Raw genomic sequence first — 19,530 nt, 5'->3', positions numbered from 1 at the left:
GGTGCTAGAGCCCTGAGTAATTCCTTGAACTGTTGTACTTTCTCTCCAGTCAACTTCCAGGTCTTCAGCCTGGTCTCTGTTGATCTTAGAGCCTTCTCTGACCACTGCTTGCAGCTGATTGTGGCAACTACTGGTTTATGCTGTGAACTGACTGTTTCACTGGGGATGACTTTGCAATCATGGATTGTATCCCAGTGCCTTTTCCTTACTAGGAGGAAGTCTACCTGAGTTGCATGTTGGCTACTCTTGTATGTGATCTTGTGACTGTCTCTCTTTCTGAACTATGTGTTGGCTACTATCAAGCCATTTGCCAGACAGAAGTCTAGAATGGCTTCTCCTTCTTTATTCCTATTGCTCCACCCATGTGGACCCAGGCAGTCCTCATATCCTGTTTTGTCTGTCCCGATATCTGCATTTAAGTCACCCATTATCAACACCAATTCATGTTGTCCTGCTTTATCTAGTAGGTCCTGCAACTGCTGTCTGAATGCACTCTTTTCTTCACTATCACAACCCTGTTGTGGGGCATAGGCTGAGATTATGAATACTGTCGTATCATTACACTGGAGTCTGATTGCCATGAGTCTGTCATTAATTCTGATGATATCCCTCACTGACTTCTGAAGCCTCTGTCTCACCACAATTCCTACACCTTTTCTAGCCTGTCCACCACCTGAGTAGTAGAGTCCGGATCCCAAGCAAAGTGGCTTTGTTGCACTGCCCTTCCATCTCATCTCTTGGATACATAGGATGTCCAGCCTCCTCCATATCATCATGTTATTCACTTCTAAGCTGCGTCCTGTCAGTGAACCTACATTAAGCGTAGCAATTCTCAGTTCATGTTTGGCAGGTTGGTTGGTTTTATGTCCAGCTTTCACTCAACAGAGCTATCCCAGGTAACCCAGGCTGGGCAACTAGACACCGGCCAGCCAGGAGCCTACTGACCCAGGGCTGCAGGGCTTTTATGGCGGGCACACACTGGCCAATAGGGGCACATATACCCCTCCCACCATTAGCATGGGTCCCTGGCGTGGATCAGAGAGTAGGTCGGGTCCTCAACCCTCTTATCACCGGTAACTACCCATGCCCATTTTTTGGTGACAGTCAACATGACCGAATCACCTAGAGCCATATTTTACACCGTCGAGTGGCTAGCCCTTAGTCGGATATAATCCCATATATTTTAGGCTACTGCAGCAGTGATCAGTATGAAGAACATCCTAGGTTATCACAGTAACAGGTAGAAAAGCGTACAGGAATTTACATAACCACTGGAATGAAAAGGCATCTGTCTTTCAGGCCTAATTGCAAGGAGTCCTGGAGCAGAAGTTTTAATTATCTCTTGTGGCTAGAAGCAAACTGATCTACATGAGAACTTCCACACAGATGTTTAATTTTCTGGAAGATCCCTGGGTGCAACTTCCATTTGTGAGGGACTGTCCTGGACCTGCTTAGTTTGTCTGCAACAATGTTTTGCTCTGACAGAATAGAGGTAACCTGGAGGGATAGAATGACCAGAGTCACTAGATTCCAGGCTACTACAGCTAGTCTGCAAAGTGGGTAGGACCTGGTCCAACCCCCCATTTGTTTATGTACTCCATCAATGTGGTGTTTTCTGTGGTGACTTGCAGAAAGCCTTGAGTCCAAAGATGGTTTACAGATTTGAGAACTTTTTTTGGTGCCATCATTTTTTGGATATTTATGTATTTTAATTTGTCTTGCTTGTTCCAGAGGCCCTGTACTTTGATCTCCTTGGACACAGCTCTCCAAGCAAACTTTGATGCATCTGTGATTATGGACTAAGAAAGGACTGGAAGGGAGAAAGGAATACCTGGGTTGAGAGACAACTGATTCAACCACTAGAATACCTCCCTTTGCACAAGCTTCAGCACTGGAATTTGAAATAACTGTGGTGATGCTACTGACTCTACACTGATTGGAAAATCCACTGAATCTTTCTGGCAGGAAGTCTGGCCAAAGGAATCCTTAGAATGATAAAGGCCATGAAAAATACAGTTTTGTAAAATATTACCATAACAGTAGATGTTCGTCTTTTTACTGTTGCAGTATTCCTAACGTAAGGGATCTCCTGCCAAGGAAGGCCAAATATCTGGCCAGTATACCAGTCTTTAGTATCTACAGGCACCGTACGTTATACGTATGCTCCCCGTGCAAGGCATAAGGCATAATTGGGATGTACAGATGCACACACTTCAGAAATGAAAAGCACCAGGAGGAACAGAATGTCCACAGGGGCAAGGGGGAACATGTGCATCTAGAAGGAGAAAAGAGAGAGAGAGACAGAAAGAACCTCTCGGCCAGCAGGGCAAGGAAAACATATTGAAAGGGAGGGGGCAGAAGGGAGAGAGCAAATATTGCAACAGTGAAGAGAAGAACATCTACTATTATGGTAAGATTTTACACAACTGTTCTATGTCCTTCCATATCACCGTTGCAGTATTCCTAATATAAAGGAGAGTACAAAAGCTCAAGAGGAATCCTAGGAGGAGGAAAGCACTGAATAACCCGCAAGAAACCAAAGTAGGATAGCCCTGAAAAAGTCATCCCTAGTCTTGGAAATAACATCCAACTTACAATGCTTAATGAAGGTATGTCAGAAGACCAAGTAGCAGCCTCAGGGATGGAACTGGTATCCAGCCCCCTTAAAAAAAGCACCAGAGGAAGTAACAGCTCTGGTAGAGTAACCCTTTACTGGAGAGAAAAATATTTGTCATGAAAGGAATAACAAAAAACTGGCTTTACATATCCAAAAAAGAGAGGGTCTGCTTAGTAACAGCTAAACCCAAAGACATTGGATGAAAAGAAACAAAAAGTTGCTCAGATTTGCAAATAACTTTAATTTTATCCAAATAATATCTGAGTTGTCTATGAAAGTCCAAGGTGTGCAAAACCTTCTCACTGGCAGATTGTGGAGAAGGAAAAAAGGAAGGCAAGTGAAGAGACTGATTCAGGAACAACTCACTGACAATTTTAGGCATAAAAGAATGATTAGTACAAAGAGACACCCTGTCCCTGTGAAAAACTAAATAAGGAGGAACAGCCATGAGAGTCTGAAGTTCACAAACCCTCCTGGCTGAAGTAAGAGCGAAAAGAAGAATATTCTTACAAGTATAATGTTGTAAGGAGGCTGAAGCAGCAGGCTCAAAAGGAGCCTGAGTCAATTCTTCAGGAACAAAACTGAGGTCCGAGGAAGGGGAAATAGGGTTCCTGGTAGGCCTAATATGAAGGATGTCATTAAGAAACTGTTTGACCTCAAAGCTGGAGGCCAGAGGAGGATTCAAGAGCAGACAAGCAGAAATTGCTGATACGTGAGCTTTAACCCAAGAATATGTCAACATAGCCTGGAGAAGAAATCATAAATAAGAGAGGACCTGAGGAACCTTCACAGATACAGGATCCTGATGGCAAGAGAGGCACTTGACAGAAAATTTCTTCCATTTGGACAAATATACTTGTTGATAGTGGTCTTCCTGGCATCCTGCAGGAGCCAAAGCATGTCCTCAGAAAAAATGTGTCTAAAAGGGATCAGAACTCGATCACCCACAATGTCAGTTGAAGAATGGACAGGTGAGAATGGATGAGACCCCTAGTCTTATCTGAGAACATCCACCCAGTAAGGTAACTTGTGGTGACTGCTCTAAGCCTAGTGAGAAAGAAGGGGTACCAATGCTGTCTGTGCCAAAAGGGAGTCAGCCACAAGATTTTGGGAGAGACTTGCCTGATCTTGTGCAAGAGTCTCAGAAGCAGAGGAAGGGAAGGACATGCATAAAGAAATATTCCCTTCCAAGGAAAAGACAGGGTGTCCACTTTCCAAGCCAGAGGATCTGGGACTCTGGAACAGAATAGAGGAAGTTGTCTGTTCAGAGGGCAGGCAAAAAGATCTACCTGAAGAATACCCCGCTAAATGACAATGTCCAGGAACATATCTTTGAAGCATCTATTCATGAGGTTGTATGCTGGATCTGCTCAGTCTGTCGCTAGATTGTGCTTTGAGAGGATAAATGTAGACAACTTAGAGAGTAACTTGATACATTACAGCTAGAGCCCAGTCCCGAAGAGCTAGCTTGCAAAGAAGGTAGAACCTTGTACTCTCTTGTTTGTTGATCTACCACTACCATAGCACTGTGGTATTGTCTGTGAAAACTTGGAGGGGTCCAGGAAAAAAGAGGGTATGGAAAGGCTAAACACCTAGAAGCAGAGCCCTCACCTCCTTGATGCCGATGTGGTCTGACCTCAGATGAAGAAGCCAGAGACCCTGAACCATAAGAGAACTGAAGGAAGCTCCTCATCTTCTGTTCAAGGCATCTGTAAAGAGCTCTTGAGTTGGGACTGGAGCCTGAAAAGAAAGCCCCGGATTGAGAGAAAGTTGATGAATCCACCAGCTTGAGTTTGAGACAGGGAAGAAAGGGAACTAAGTTTCCTACGGGTGACAAAGTTGGAGCCACACTGAACTGAGGTACCACTGAAGCTTTCTTATATGAAGTTTGGCCACAGGCAGTATGGAAATGGTGGAAGCCATAAAACCGAGGACCTTGAGAAAGTCCCTGACTGTGACTGAAACCTTTGGAAAAAAAAGAATGGAAAAAAGGCAAATCAAAAACCGTGCACTGGGGGAAGGCAGAGATGCAGCATGAGATGGTCTGGATCATGCAACCAAGGAAAACCTGATTATGAGAATGAGTCAAGACTGATTTTTGAAAGTTTATGGTAAATCTCAAACTCTGAAGCAGGACAATAGTAAACTGGAGATCCTGAAGCAGAGCCTTGAGGGATGAGGCCTGAATGAGCAGATCATCCAGATAAGGAAAGCAATGACAGGAGCAAGGCATTTGGTGAATACCCTTGGAGCAGTAGAGAGGCCAAAGCAGAAAACTAAAAAATGAAAGGAGGAAACAGAGAAATGCAAACATTTCCTGAAAAGGGGATGGATGGGGATATGAAGGTAGGCATCCTTGAGATCCAGACAGACCAGAAAGGCCTGGGGAAGAAGAAGAGGAAATAAAGTTTGAAGAGACAAAATCTAAAAGGAAGAAATTTTGAAAAAAATTGTTGAGCTGAGAATGGTCCAGAATTGGTCTTCAGGTGCTCTCCTTCTTGGGGAACGAGAAACATTCTGGAATAAAAAACCCTCCCTTCCTGGGCAGGGGGCACAACCTGAATGGTGCCCTGGATCAAAATAGAATAATGCACCTTTGGGAAAACAGGAAGCTGTTCTTGAGGAGGTTGAGGGATTCCCAGAAAGGGAGGAAGAGATTCCCAAACAATGAAATACCCCTGGCAGATATTAGACAGAACCCAAGAGTCTGTCCTAATCCTTAACCAATTTAGAAGGGACAGGGAAAGACAAAGGGACAATGAAACCTGGTTGAGGAAAAAGGGAAGCAAATTACTGAATGGAATGTGGCTTGTCCTGAAAAAGAGGTTTTTAAGAAATAGGGGTCTGTGTAGATTTAGCAGGAGGTAGACATCTAGAACCCTTTTTACCCTTGGGCAGACAGTGAGATGGTCTTCGAACAAAAGCAGATTTGGAAGGGTAATTTCTCTGAAACTTTGGAATAGAAGAAACAAATCAACTCCTGCAAGACTTTTCTGTTATCCTGGAGAGATTTAAAAAGGTTGCAGCAGCCGTACCAAAAATATTTTTATTATCCAAAGAAGCATCCAATAATTTGGCCTTAATGTCATCAGGTAAAACCTGAAGACAAAGACAAAAATAATGCCTCAAAACAGAAACCAATGCAGCACCCCTGGAAGAGGCAGCAGCTGCATCATAACTCCACTTAACAGTGGGGCAGGCAACTTGAGAGGTAGAACCCAACAAGGAAAGGGCCAAAGCCTTCCTCTCAGAATCAAGAATGCCAGAAATCACCTGAGAAAACTGAGGCAGGAGGGCTAAAACATACCTGGTCATATGAGTCTGGTAATTAACAGCCCTAAAAGACAGGGTGGAAAAAGTATAGACCTTTTTGCCCAGTTTTTCCATGGCCCTACTATCCTTATCAGAAGGAAGCAGTTTGGTAGAGGAAACAGTTTCGAAGGCTTGTCAGAGGAGGAAAACACCAAAGGAGGATCAGCAGAAGGGCATTTATATAGAAATTTACAATCAACAGGCAACTTGTAAAATCTCTCAGGTTTCTCAGGAGCTGAAGGCTGAGAATCAGAGGCTACAGTAACTGCTGAAAAGGTATCCAGGAGAAACAGCAGAAGGCTTGAGATACTCCGTCTGGAGGAGCTCATATCTCTTCTGAATATCAGAAACCTGAGAACAATCCACCTTAAAGAATTCCATCTGATGGGAAATGGTGCCCCTAAAGGAAAGTTCCTCTAAAGGGGAATTTGGACTAACAGAATCCTCTTCCTCTGACCTATGGTCCAAGGGGAAAGGAATCTGAGAAGAATAAGCTAAGGACTCCTACCCCCGAAGTGTGATCCTCATTAGAGGAATTCTGTTCCCTAAGTCTCTTAGGAGGTGTGGAATTCTATACAACATCAAACATACATGCACAGTGATTCCTGGATTTTGTAAACACAAACTTCCTGGACCAGATAGTCAGTACACCAAAGAGGGGTGCAACCATACTGGATCAGGTTCTCACTATTATGGGAGACTGCTGCATATCCCCTACTGTAATGCCTTCCCTGTAAGGTAAGACCACAAAATGGTCTCCATTTAAGTAAATTTCAAGCCCCTATAAACCATGAGAACACTTCTGAAAATGCAGAACTGCTCACAGAAACCCTGTACAAGCATATGAATAGCTGCACAGAGGCAGTTGTACCCACCAGGAAGAAGTACAGAACTAACTCAAAAAAAAAGCCACCCTGGTGGGATATCACAAAATCAATCAGATGTATAACAGGAGGAAGAAAATCATGGCAAAAATTAGGAGGTGCACCCAGCAGGATAAAAGAAGTTTCATTAAACTAAAACAACTCAGAGGTCAACTAAAGTATACCAAAGCTAAATTTGAGGTAAGTTTGGCCTCCCAGGCCAAGGACAACCACAAAGCATTTTTAGCTATGTCTGCAACATCAAAGGCAATACACAATTGTGTGCAGATGCTATCCTCCAAAAAAAGGAAGCCAATCTGGTGTTCCCCTGCCATAAACAAACTACAACAGAAGAAAGAAACTGATGCAAAAACAGTAAAATCCCATGATTGGAGGAACTCCCTGGTCAGCCTCAGTAAGAAGCTGAGATCCCTCATAAAATCCTCCAAAGCTAGTTATGAAAACAAAATCACCACTGATTCTAAAGACAACCACAAAGCATTCTATAGCTATGTCAAAACTCTCAATGCTCTGAGTTACAGCACAATGGCATTAAATATACAGAAACAACTGATATTGCCAACATCCTGGCAGACAGGTTCAGTGCTAACTTTACCCTCCTCTCACCCCCTAAAGGGCCCATCTCTATACCAGAATAATGCAAAGTTCCTGTAATCACGACTGCATAGGTAAAAACCACACTCTCCAAAGCCAAGAACACAGCATCCATAGGACCTTACAACATCTCAGGCCACATTCTACATGAACTACAGAATGAACTGGCACCTCACCTAAGCACCATGTTCAATCATAGCCTCACCTCAGGCTTTGTGCCCACTGAATGGTGCACAGCGACAGTTTTCTCACTCCATAAAGGGGGGGCCACCACGGACCCCGGGGACTACCGCCCCATTAGTCTAATGAGCCTGGTCTGCAAGGCCATGGAACGTATCATCATGGAACTTATAAACAAAGATATTGGTAATCTCCAAACTCTGGCCCCACCCAGTTTGGGTTTGTAAAAGGCAGATCATGTCACCTAAACCTGATAGACTTCTTTGAAGCAGTCACCAAAGCCGCAGATGAGGGTAAGGTGGTTCACACAGCCTATCTAGATCTTGCCAAGGCTTTTGACACCATCCCCCACACTGGAATTATAGATAAACTTACTAAACTAGGTATAAATCCCTATGTCACAAGATGGGTTGCCAACTGGCTCACTGCCAGAACCCACACTGTGAAAGTAGCAGACTCCAAATCCGACTTCAGACCAGTGACAAGTGGAGTACCACAGGGTTCAGTCCTGGGTCCTCTCCTGTTTGGTATCTACGTTTCTGAAGTATAGGTGAACACAGAAGGTCTTTGGCTTACAAAGTTCTCAGATGACTGCAAAAAAAGGAGCCATAATCAAAACTCCTAACGATGTGGACATCCTACAAAAGGGCCTCACTGAGACAGATGCCTGGTGTCAAAGCCATAGCTACAAGCTCAGTGCCAAAAAGTGCATTGTCATTCCCTTTGGTAAAAACTCTGTACCCATGAGCTACCACAGAGGTGGTAGTCTACTTAACACCAAAAGTGTGATAAGAGACCTTGGGACACAGGTGGACAGTAGTCTCTCCTTTAATAATCACATCGCCACAGTAGTCAGGAAATCTTTCTATGTGGCACACCTCATCAAAAGGTTTCTCATCCAGGAAAAAAAGAGGTCATTGTTCCCTTCTACTTGTCACTCAGACCCATTATAGAGTACAATGCCCCATTTGGTATGTACCTCTCAAGACATCTACAACAACTGGAAAGGTCGCAGAAATGCCACACAAAGAGGATTACCGGCCTCAAACAGATGCCCTATGCAGACCGTTTCAAAAAACTCCAGCTTTACTCGGTCACATATCACCTACTCAGAGGCGATCTCTGCCTAACATACAAAGCTGCTGGACATGCTCCGCTTAAAGAAATCCCCAATCCCTCCGAGCTACATGCTCTAGGGACCTAAACCTTGTCATCACAATAAACAGAACATGCTGGAGGGATAGATTCCTGTCCCAGAGACTTCTCATAATCTGGAACTAACTACCTATCTATATCAAACAAAGCTCCTCATTAGCACTCTTCAAGAAAAATCTTGATGACTGGATGGGAAACAGGAAATTCACCCCGGGGATCACCTCTGAGGCTCTGCTCGACAGGGGCACAGGAAAATTATTTTCTTGGGTTGCGAAAGCCAGGGTACCTTTTTGGCTAGGCTTATATAGGCCCTAGGGCCAAAAGCCTAGTACCTACCTATAAACTTATGTAAATGGAGCCACCTGTACTGAGCCAGAAGATACAGCAAACCTCCTAGCTGATAAATTCAGCTCCATATTTACTCCTCTTTCTCTCTCAACCTTCCCTCAGGAAATATCATCAAATATAACTCCCCCTACTATTACTAAGGGACAGGTCCTTAATGCTCTCTCTAAGACCAAGAACACTGCATCAATGGGCCCAGACAATATCCCAGGATACCTTCTAAATAGCATGGAGCATGACCTATCAGGGCTTCTGGAATTACTATTTCACTGTAGCCTCCAAAGAGGCTTCATGCCTCATGAATGGAGAAAGGCAACAGTCATCCTTCTGCACAAAGGTGGGCCATCTACAGACCGTGGAAACTACAGACCCATAAGTCTCTCTAGTCTTACATGTAAAGCCATGGAAAGAATTATCATGGAGATGGTGAACAGGGATATAGTAAACCTTCAGACACTGGAACCAACCCACTTTGGTTTCATCAAATGCAGATCATGCCTACTCAACCTAGTGGACTTCTTCGAGAAGGTCACCAAAGCAATGGATGAGGGCAAAATCATTCTCACTGCATACCTTGACCTGGCCAAGGCATTTGACACAATACCCCACTTGGGCATTGTTGACAAACACAAGAGATTAGATACACACCCATATGCCACCCGGTGGATAGCCAACTGGCTCAAAGACAGGACCCAGGAAGTTAGAATTGGGAAGTTCACCTCCACAAAGAGGGCAGTCACAAGTGGAATCCATCAGGGATCAGTCCTTGGACAACTCCTTTTTGAATTTACTTCTCAGAGGTCAGGACCAATGTCAGTGGTCTCTGGCTGACTAAATTTGCAGATGATTACAAATTAGGAGCTGTCATTGAATCTTACACTGACACAAATGTTCTCCATGAGAGACTGACACAGACAAACAACTGGTGTCAGAGTCATGGACTAAAACTAAAGGTCAAGAAATGCATAATAGTATCCTTTGGGAAGTCATCCATCCCTGGTAACTATCATATTGAAAACACACCCCTTAGAGCTGACCCAGTAGTCAGGAACTTGGGGACACACATAGATAGCAATCTAGCCTTTGATCATCATGTGTCTACAGTGGTGATGAAATCATTCTATGTTGTGCCACTTATAAACAAAGGTATGGCATCTAAGTCCAAGGAAGTCATTGTTCCACTGTATTCAGCATTCATCAGACCTATCATTGAGTACAATGTCCCCTTTGGTATGTACTTAACTAGGCATATCCAACAACTGGAATGTCCACAGAAGTTCCTCACTAAAAGAATACAGGGCATAAGTAACATGTCCTATGCAAACCACCTCAAGGCCCTATCCCTGTATTCTGTCTTCTACAGGCTTTTGAAGGGAGATCTATGCCTGGTATACAGGGCACTGTCAGACCCCACTCTGATGGACCTCCTGCATATCCATAAAACAAACAGTACCAGAATTACCCATTCTAAAGACTTAAACCTTGCCTGTGAAATAAATAGAACCTACTGGAGAGATAGGTATGTATCACAGAGACTACCCGATCTATGGAACGGCATCCATGTGAAGTAGAGTTCCTCCCTAATCCAATTCAAGTGCAAGGACAACTGGATGGGAAACCAGAAATTCATCCCTGATTTGGCACCTATGTCTCTGATGCAAACAGGTAACCTGTAAATGGTTCATCTCCCAGGCCTATGGTTACACTTATCAAGGGTATCAGAACTTGTCAGAGACTTGGGATGCATGGCTTGGCTTGGCTTAAAAAGGCCCTTGTGGTTGTTAGCCTAGTAAACACCTATGAACCTATAAGACCAGGGAGGGGCAGGCATAGAGACACCCTTGAGGGGGCTTTAAAGCCATTAAAGGGATAAACAACCCCCAAGTAAAATCCTGCCATTCTTGTTGGGATTCTTAACTGCAGGGGAACTATGCTTGGTTTTCTGTAGGACATCAGCAAAAAAAAAACCTAGAAGGGTCAGACCATTGTTGACACTCAGTAAGCATAGTAGGGATCTCCTCCCTCACTAAGATCTGTGGAATCCCCCTTAGCTCTTGGATATAATCATTAGAGGTTCCCCTCAATGTCTGGACCAGTCATTTGGAAAGCCTTTGAGGACATGTGAGAAACAGGATCCATGCTGGCCTCTGATGGGGATGTGGCAGGGGAATCAAAGGCAATGATTGGATAGTCCTCACTAACCTCAACAGAGACATTTGGAGGAGGCTGGAGAGCAGCTGTAACAGAAGTGAGTTTTTTCACCTTTTTCTGTCGCTGGCTGACCTACAGGATGGGACACTCTACCATAGCACCTTTAAACAACAGCTTAAGGTGTTAGTTTTCAAGGAAAATAGACAAGGAGGAGAGGCGACTATGTAGAGTTTTGGGGACAAATGCTTGACAGACAGAACGCTGTGTATAGTTATGGGAAACACCCAAAAAGAAGAGACACTGGTTGTGATAATCTTTATAGAGATTCTGCCTCCCACACTGGCATTTTCCCTTTCTAGATGACATGAAACTAACAACACTAAAAATAAAAGCAAAAGTTAAGGAAGAACCCCAGTAGAGCAGTTATCTGAAAAATGAAGAACAACGCAAACAAAAACAGTGTTCAACAGGATGAAAAAACAAACTTCAAAAACAAAACATACACCCCAGAGGCACACTCAAGCCAGTCCAAAACTAAAATTTAATCCATACATGAATATACACACTTGCATGTGTATATTTGTGTATGGAGTGAATTTTATTTTTGGACTGACTTAAGTGTTCCTCAGCACAGAAGAAAGCCATTCAGACCAATGTTCAGTGATGGTGGTGAGATGGGTGTCAAGGATGTTCTGAAGTATGTGGGGCCATACATCACCTTTATGCCCTACACCTTGTGCGGTGAGCATATGTATGATATACAGTGCCTGTAAACACTAATGGCTTTGGTACACTGACTGGACGTTGGGCTATTGTCGGCAGGAGATCCCTTACATTAGGAATACTGCAACAGTGACATGGAAGGACATGATATTAGTCTAGTAGGAAAATATCAGAAATTGCTACTTGAAAGATATCAGTTTGTCTTGATGAAAAAATTTCATCATGAGTTTTGCATCCAAATGATATTCCAGATGCACTATCCTGTGTGAAGGATTGAAATAAGTTTTCTCTTTTTTCACCTAAAATCTTAAGCTGAGAAAAAGCTGAGAAACCTCTGAGAAACAGGTTTATTACCCAAGCAAGAGATTCTGAACAATCTATAAATGAATCTGCAAAAAAAATCAGACAAGTCACCTGATTATAGAAAAAGGTGAATGCTTGCAACCTCCAATGAGATACTACAAAAAAACAAAAAGCAGCAGAAACAGCAGCAGTGTATACCAAAGAAAAATGTAGATCAAAAACACCAAAAATCAGGAGAAAACCAGGTCTTTTAGCGTAAAATGATTTAATCCGCTATTCGTCAAAGGCAACTTCATCAGAAATACAACACACTTCTACAAAAGCACACTTAAAATACTGTCAGCAAGTGAACAATTAATTGTATAACAAGCTGTTCAACTCATAAAACAATTATTCAATTGAAGTGAACCATCAATTAACTTAATCTCATAGACTACTGTTTGCAGTAAAAAATACATCTAAGTAAAAACTTTATTTTTTAATGTTAACTTTTTTGTTTTTTTAAAAAACATTCTATATTGACTGTGTCGTTCAGCCCAGGATGTATGTAAGAAGTTCTCAATTGCCATACTGCTTATTTCTGTTCTACTTTGCTCCTATAGTCATCTCCCCTAATGTCCTTGTTCACAGACTCAAGAACCGAGAAGGTGAACTTTTTTCCAACTGATGCACGTAGTGGAATATTTGTGCAAGGCGTTGTTGACATTTTTTTTGTTTTTATAGCGTACAAATGCTCAAGAATATGTGTCCTCAAACTTCTAGTGGACATTCCCACATAGAATGCCGGACATCCACTACACATAGCCAAATAGACAATACCTTCACTACCACAATCTAGTCTACCTGGAACTGTGATAATCAAGGTGTTGCAAAAAATATAAGAACCAGTGTGGACGTACCGGGTCTATATTAGAAAGTCAACCGCTTACTTACCCGAATGCCTAAATGTCAACCCGTCTTCATCAAACCGCGAAAACATTGATCGCCCAGAACAGCGAAAGCAGAAACGTTGAATCGTCATGGTTGGCCTTCTGCGGTATAGCTCCGTAAGGTAAGTGTGCGATAGTTACGGACCTTAGGGTTAGGGTGCTGGTTAAGGTAAGTGCATAGATGGTAATGTATGTTAGATTTAGTGTAGGGTTTTGTTAAATGTATGTGTGTGGATTATTTAGTTTGTTTGGGTTTAGATTTTTAAGGCAAGCGTGTGATAGTTACGGACTTTAGGGTTAGGGTGCAGGTTAAGTTAAGTGCATACATGGTGGTATATGTAAGATTTAGTGTAGGGTTAGAAGTGGGGTTTAGTTTAGGGTTAGAAGTAAGGTTTTGGTTAGTGTATGTATGTGGTTTATTTAGTTTGTTTGTGTAAGTAGTGTGTAGCGGGCGGTGGGGTGGGACAAGTATGAGAGTTCAACTTTTTAAATTTCACGGTTTAGAGCGTTCGGTGTTTATGAGGTTCGATAACGACAGGTTGATGTTTAGGTATTCGATGAAGTAAGCAGTCGATTTTCTAATATAGACCCAATGTACCTACATACATTACATCCCATACACTTATGCATACCTCTATTGTTTACCCTTAAACAACGGGAAGCATGTCCCATCTCCAACATATCCTTGAGGTTACAATTTTTCTTGTACACAAAACAAGGCACCTCACCCAGTACATTTGCCATGTCACCATTACCTAAAATGACTTTCCAGTTCTCATTAATAATTTTACGAATCTGGTTGTTATCCAAACTCATGTCCAAACAAAACCTAGGTTTGCTCGGACCTACACCATCCGTGTACATTCTTTTTGTGAAACCTTTTACCAAAATGGGAGGAAAATGGTTCTCCCTTCTAGAGATAATCTCACTGGCAGCTTTGTCTAGTAAATCTCCAGGATAACCCCTATCCAAAAATAACCTTTTAATGAACTGAAGCTCCTCAAAAAAGGTGGTGTCATCCACGGTCATCCATGAAGCCCAGATGAACTGGCCATGGGGAATGTTCTTTTTAGTAAAGGTGGGATGGTTACTTTTATAATGTACATAGCTGTTACAAAAAGTATTTTTTCGATGAATACTACTATAAACCTCATTCGTAGTAGCTTCCCACCTAGTAACCACATCCAGGAATGAAACTTCATGACCAAAATCACTTAAGGTGAATGTTAAAAATTCAGTAGTAGCACTTAAGGCATCTATAACACAATCTACACTAAAACCTTCCTTTTTAACAATAAAAAACAGGTCGTCTACAAACCTTTTGTAAAAGACGACCTTGTCATGAAAATCCACACTAGGCAAAATTTCCAACTCCCACCACCCAAGAACCAAACTTGCATAAGTGAGCGTGGTTATTGGGTGGGAACCTTACCTGCATTAGTACTAATAACTGCACCTGAAATAAAGCATGTTACTCCACTACAGACAAGACAGTATTTAATATGCAGCTTACCTGGCCTGAAAGTAGAGCTCAGATCTTCTCTCCAGTGATACTAGCTCTAAAGGTATGGTTGCTTTCTCTTTCCTTTGCTGGATCTCTTCTAACAAGGGGGTTGAGGTAAAACTGAAGACCACAAGAGAACTAGAGTTTGGTTTTACATCTGCAGCATTCTCTGCACACATATTTCTGTCAGCTGAAATGAACCAGAAATAAGTAAAAGACAAACATAATTTAGAAATGGATGCCAATGGAGAACATTTGAGCCAGTACAGGAAGAATTACTTACTCTAATTAGAACAAAACACAAATGGCACAATGGATAGACTTTTAGATTTTCTTTACCATTACTAACATGTTACAACACTCTCCAGCCAAAACATGTCTCACCAGATAAGGACATTGGTTAACTAAACCATTTTCTGTCTTCTGTTTTCTGATAACACTTCCCAAGACCTACAAATATTTACTTTAAAATAGGCCTACATTTTAAATGATAGGAAAACTAAAACAAAGTACATGGATAAACTAAGAAGCTTTTTCTTCTGATTATGATGAAAAAACTGTACGTTAAATTATATTTCTTTTCTTGTTTTTGTAGTGACGCCCTAAGTGCAACATTATTCTTTAATAATCAGGGTCCTGATAGATTATCTTTTTATACTTTGCATCATTTCTGTGGGAAAAACTATTATCCATGATTTTGGAGAGTAACGCTGAGTCTTCAATTAAGAGGTCCCTGAAGTATCAATTTTTTTAGCTGAATTTATCTCAAATCAAATTGCGTGGCAATACTTAATTTTGAAAATGTTATTAGAAAACAATAACACTTTACAATATCAACTTTTCTTAACACATCTTTCATCTTTCTAAATAATTTTCATTGTAAAGGCTCCCCATCCATGTAAAGCAGAGTTCCTCTCTAACCCAATTCAAGTATAACTTAGACAACTGGATGGGGAACAGGAAATTTATCTCTGGTTTGACACCTATTTCTCTAAAGGGCACAGGCATTTCCCATCTCCTCCTTGTAAATGTTTCATCTTCCAAGCCCCTGCTTAATCAAGGGTACCAGAAGTTGTCAGAGATTTGGTATGATTAGCTAGGCTCAAAAAGGTCCTTGTGGTTGTTAGCCTAGTAAACACACAAGAACCTATAAGACCAGAAAATGAGCTACTTCTATAACACTGCATTCTTGTCTCCAATGAAAAACTGAAAAATCTGTCTGTAGCTACAACACTGATATGACAGTCTGCAAACTGCTATACCAAATAGATAAAGATGCAAATCCCTGTTAGCCAATACCCTGCTTCTTCCTACATCTGATTAAAACTGCTTTATATCTGGCCCATGCATTCTTCAATTTCATCACCATTCTTGATTCTACAGTTTACTTACAAAAGTCATTCATGAATCAATAACCATTATCGGGAACAAATAATCTGATATTGTTAATCCTCATACAATTCCTTACGTATGGGTATCGGTTCCAACCTTGGAACCGAGCTGGCCATCTACCAAGCTCTCGCCAGCTACAAACTCTCGAGCTAAAACTCTTACCCTGAATTCCCCTCTCCCTGTTACCTCAGATTTACCATTCAGTTGTGTCAAGCTACTTCTCTTGAGCTAAGTATAATATTTTGTTGTCATACTAGTCTAAAATAACTTTTTCTCTCAGAAAAGTTACTAAATTGTTTTCTCTTACCTTATCGCATTTAGCGACTATCCCTTCTTGAAATTTTTGAATCTTTTTTTCCACGATGTATTTTCTTCTTTACCATTGTTGGTAGACCCCTTTTCTTCATTACCTTCGGGTATTTCTTGTACCATTGCTGGTATCCTTTCTGATTTCCTTATTTCCTATCATGGCAGATAATAAAGGTAGTCCAGGATTTAAGAAATGTTCAGATTGTGGCCATAAATTACCGACTTCAGATGCACAGTCTCTGTGTGTCTATTGCTTGGGTGTGCCTCATTTATCAGTTGATCCGCCCTGTGGAATTTGTAAGAACTTCTCCAACAGGACATTGATTGAGAGGAAAAATAAATTGTTACTGAAAGGGCTACTCAAATCTCCTTTTTCAGAGGTTATTTCTGGGTCGGAGGCTTCAACCCCTCCAAGATCCCATAAGAAAAAGACTGATGATCATTCAAAGGCCAAATCTCTTCCTTCATCCCCATCTAGGGACTCCCACCAACCGAGACCCAAGAAGGCTAAGCTTTCTACTTCAGATCTGACTCTTTCGGCTCCAGCGCTTTCGGTGCCTAGACCTTTGGCACCGAGGCCATCGGCGCCATCTGTGATTTTGGCACCGACCGAGTGGTACCGAGGGGCTCCTCTGTTCAGACCTCTCTACTGGCACCGACTATCAAGTCAGGGTAGACTGTAACAACATTGGCTCTGACTCCTTACCCGGAACCGACAACTCAGTTATTGACACAGATTTTTTCAGTCCCAGCCTCGGCGCTGACAACCACTTCGGCACCGACCTTATTGTTGGTGCAGACCATGACTTTGGCACCGATGATTTCCTCGGTGCAGACATCTGTTGTTCATTCTTTTATGGCACTGTTGTTTTCAATGTAGACTGGTGAGGTGGGCAAAGAGCTTGTCCCATCTGTGGATAAACCTGACTCTCCCTCAGCTGTGTCCATGAAATCGACTAGAAGCCTCTCTGAACACGTGTTGCGTCTTGTGGATCAAGTGCTTTTGGCCAGAGGTATCCCACCCCCCAGGACCTATCCTTCCTTGGGAGGTGATTACCCTTTGCCAAAGACCCCTACTTATTCTCCTCCTTCATTACCTTTGAAGCCCCTTGATATAGCACAGTCTTCCCCCTCTATGGTTCCTTTTATGGACCTCACTAAGGAACCACAGTTGCCTTTGTGGCAGGAGAGTTTTACTATGACCCAGGATGTCAGCTGTGATGTACGTAATTTGGTGTTTCACAGCCATCCAGGGACTCCGAGTCGGCAGGCTGAGCCACTTAGGGGAGGGCATGACCCCTGTCCTGGACACTCACCCCTCTTCAGGTGGATCGGCCTTCTAACTAATGGAGAAGGCTTTGTGTCTGCTGGCAATACTGTGCTGTAAATCTCCCTGCCCTCCTCTGGACCGCAATGTAAACAAGTCGATCCTAGAGGACACAGGGCGCAAGGGCCTCAGGATGTACTCCCACAGGAAACCCCTTTTGCGTTGTCTTCCTCAGCTTCTCCCTCTGAGGAAGTTCATCTAAAAAGCTTGTGCAAGAGGAAGCACATGGACTCCACAGAGGAGTCCCTTACTGAAGACACAGACTTTGATGATGGGGAAGGGTCCCCTCGCTCACCCTCTGAGGTATTCTTTGGTGATATCCTCGAAATCCTTAAACAGAGAGGTGACTGGCAGCCCTCTAACCCGACCTCTGAAGTGTCTGTGTTCCTGCAGGCCTTAAGCGCCCTAGCCCCCTACCTCCTGGGTTACTCCAGCTGCCGACGAACTGGTCCGGCTCATCGTGCAGCGTGCGTGGAAGGCTCCTGACACAGTTGAGGCCATTCCCCAGAGGCCAGATAAAATTTTTTCCCCTCCTGCTACTGACCTCCATTGGTCCAAAGGTCTTCCTGTAGATGCTCTGGTGGTGGCAGCTGCAACCAAGAAGGACCAGGCGGAAGAAGAAAGCCAGACTGTCCATCCACCCAACAAAGAGTCATGGGCTCTGGACAGAATAGGGAAGTGTACTTTTGCATCAGCGACCTTTGCAATCAGGTCCCTGAATTATATGCACACTTTACCAGGCTTCAAAGGGAATTAATTTCTGAGCTCTCTGAAATTTTGGCTGGTGCCGTGTCTGATGAGGTCTGTGACAAAGTGACATCTCAGCTGGCTACCACTGAATCGATATCAAACTCCTCCATGTGCCTGATATCTCACACATCAGAAGGAGCAGCTAGAGCGATGAGTTCAGGCATTGTTTTGAGACGACACGCCTGGATGCGCTTATGTAATTTCACAGAACCCTACCAGGCTTCCTTTCTCAATGCTCCCATCAAAGCCTCTTCATTGTTTGGACCCAAGGTTAAAAGCACACTGGTCAGATGTGAACAGGACAGTAAGACCCTTTCTGCCATGGCTGTCTGTTATACTTCCCCTCAACGTGCTTTCTCCAGAAACCAGAAGAGTGGGAAGATATTGTACAAAAAGTCTCAGGGTCCTTTCCGTGACACACAGGCCGAGTTCTCCCCTAGAGGCAGAGGGGGAAACTCACAGGAAAGATGCCCTTTTCGGGGCAGAGGGGGTCTGCGTAACCAGGGTTCCAGGGATTCTTTTCCTGGTCAATCCTACCAGCGCTCCTGAAGAGCGGCCCAACTCCTTTCCTTTGGAGGTGGTTGGGGGTCATTTCTCCTTGTACCCTTCTGCCTGGCTAACCATCACCACCGACTCTTGGGTACAAAGGATAATAACTAGAGGTTACCATATTCCCTTCAGTCTTTGTCCTGCCCCCCCCAACAAACTTACCTGATGTTCCACCCAGTCAAAGGGAAGAAGCAGCACTAGAGATAGCAAAGCTGCTAAGAAAAAGAGTCATCCAAATAGTCCCTCCAGACCAGAGAGTATCCGGATTCTACTCAAGTCTATTTTTGGTGCCAAAGAAAACTGGGGACTGGCGACCAATTTTGGATCTCAGTGTATTGAACAAGTTTGTAAGAGTACAAAAATTCCGGATGGTTACAATACAGTCTATCCTCCCACTTTTGGAAAAAGATGATTGGATGTGCTTGATAGATCTTCAAGATGCGTACTACCACATAAATGTGGACAGGCCATCAAGAAGATTTTTGCGCTTCCGTGCAGGAGCCAGT

General features: G+C 43.0%; 1 protein-coding gene across 3 annotated transcripts in view; it reads right to left on the bottom strand.

Moving 5' to 3' along the window:
- The window catches only part of WDR93 (WD repeat domain 93), a 1,423,954-nt gene that overhangs the window by 43,328 nt on the left and 1,361,096 nt on the right, over nucleotides 1–19,530 (bottom strand). For all 3 annotated transcript variants that reach the window (XM_044078311.1, XM_044078310.1, XM_044078312.1), the window contains one exon: nucleotides 14,707–14,887. In XM_044078311.1, the coding sequence (XP_043934246.1) occupies nucleotides 14,707–14,887 (181 nt within the window). The remainder of the gene's footprint in view (nucleotides 1–14,706; nucleotides 14,888–19,530) is intronic.

The sequence above is a fragment of the Protopterus annectens genome, chromosome 7.part0, assembly GCF_019279795.1.
Source record: "Protopterus annectens isolate FY-2018-M chromosome 7.part0, PAN1.0, whole genome shotgun sequence".
NCBI lineage: Eukaryota > Metazoa > Chordata > Ceratodontiformes > Protopteridae > Protopterus > Protopterus annectens.
The sequence above is the reverse complement of the archived record's forward strand: the minus strand, read 5'-3'. Positions and strand labels throughout refer to the sequence as shown.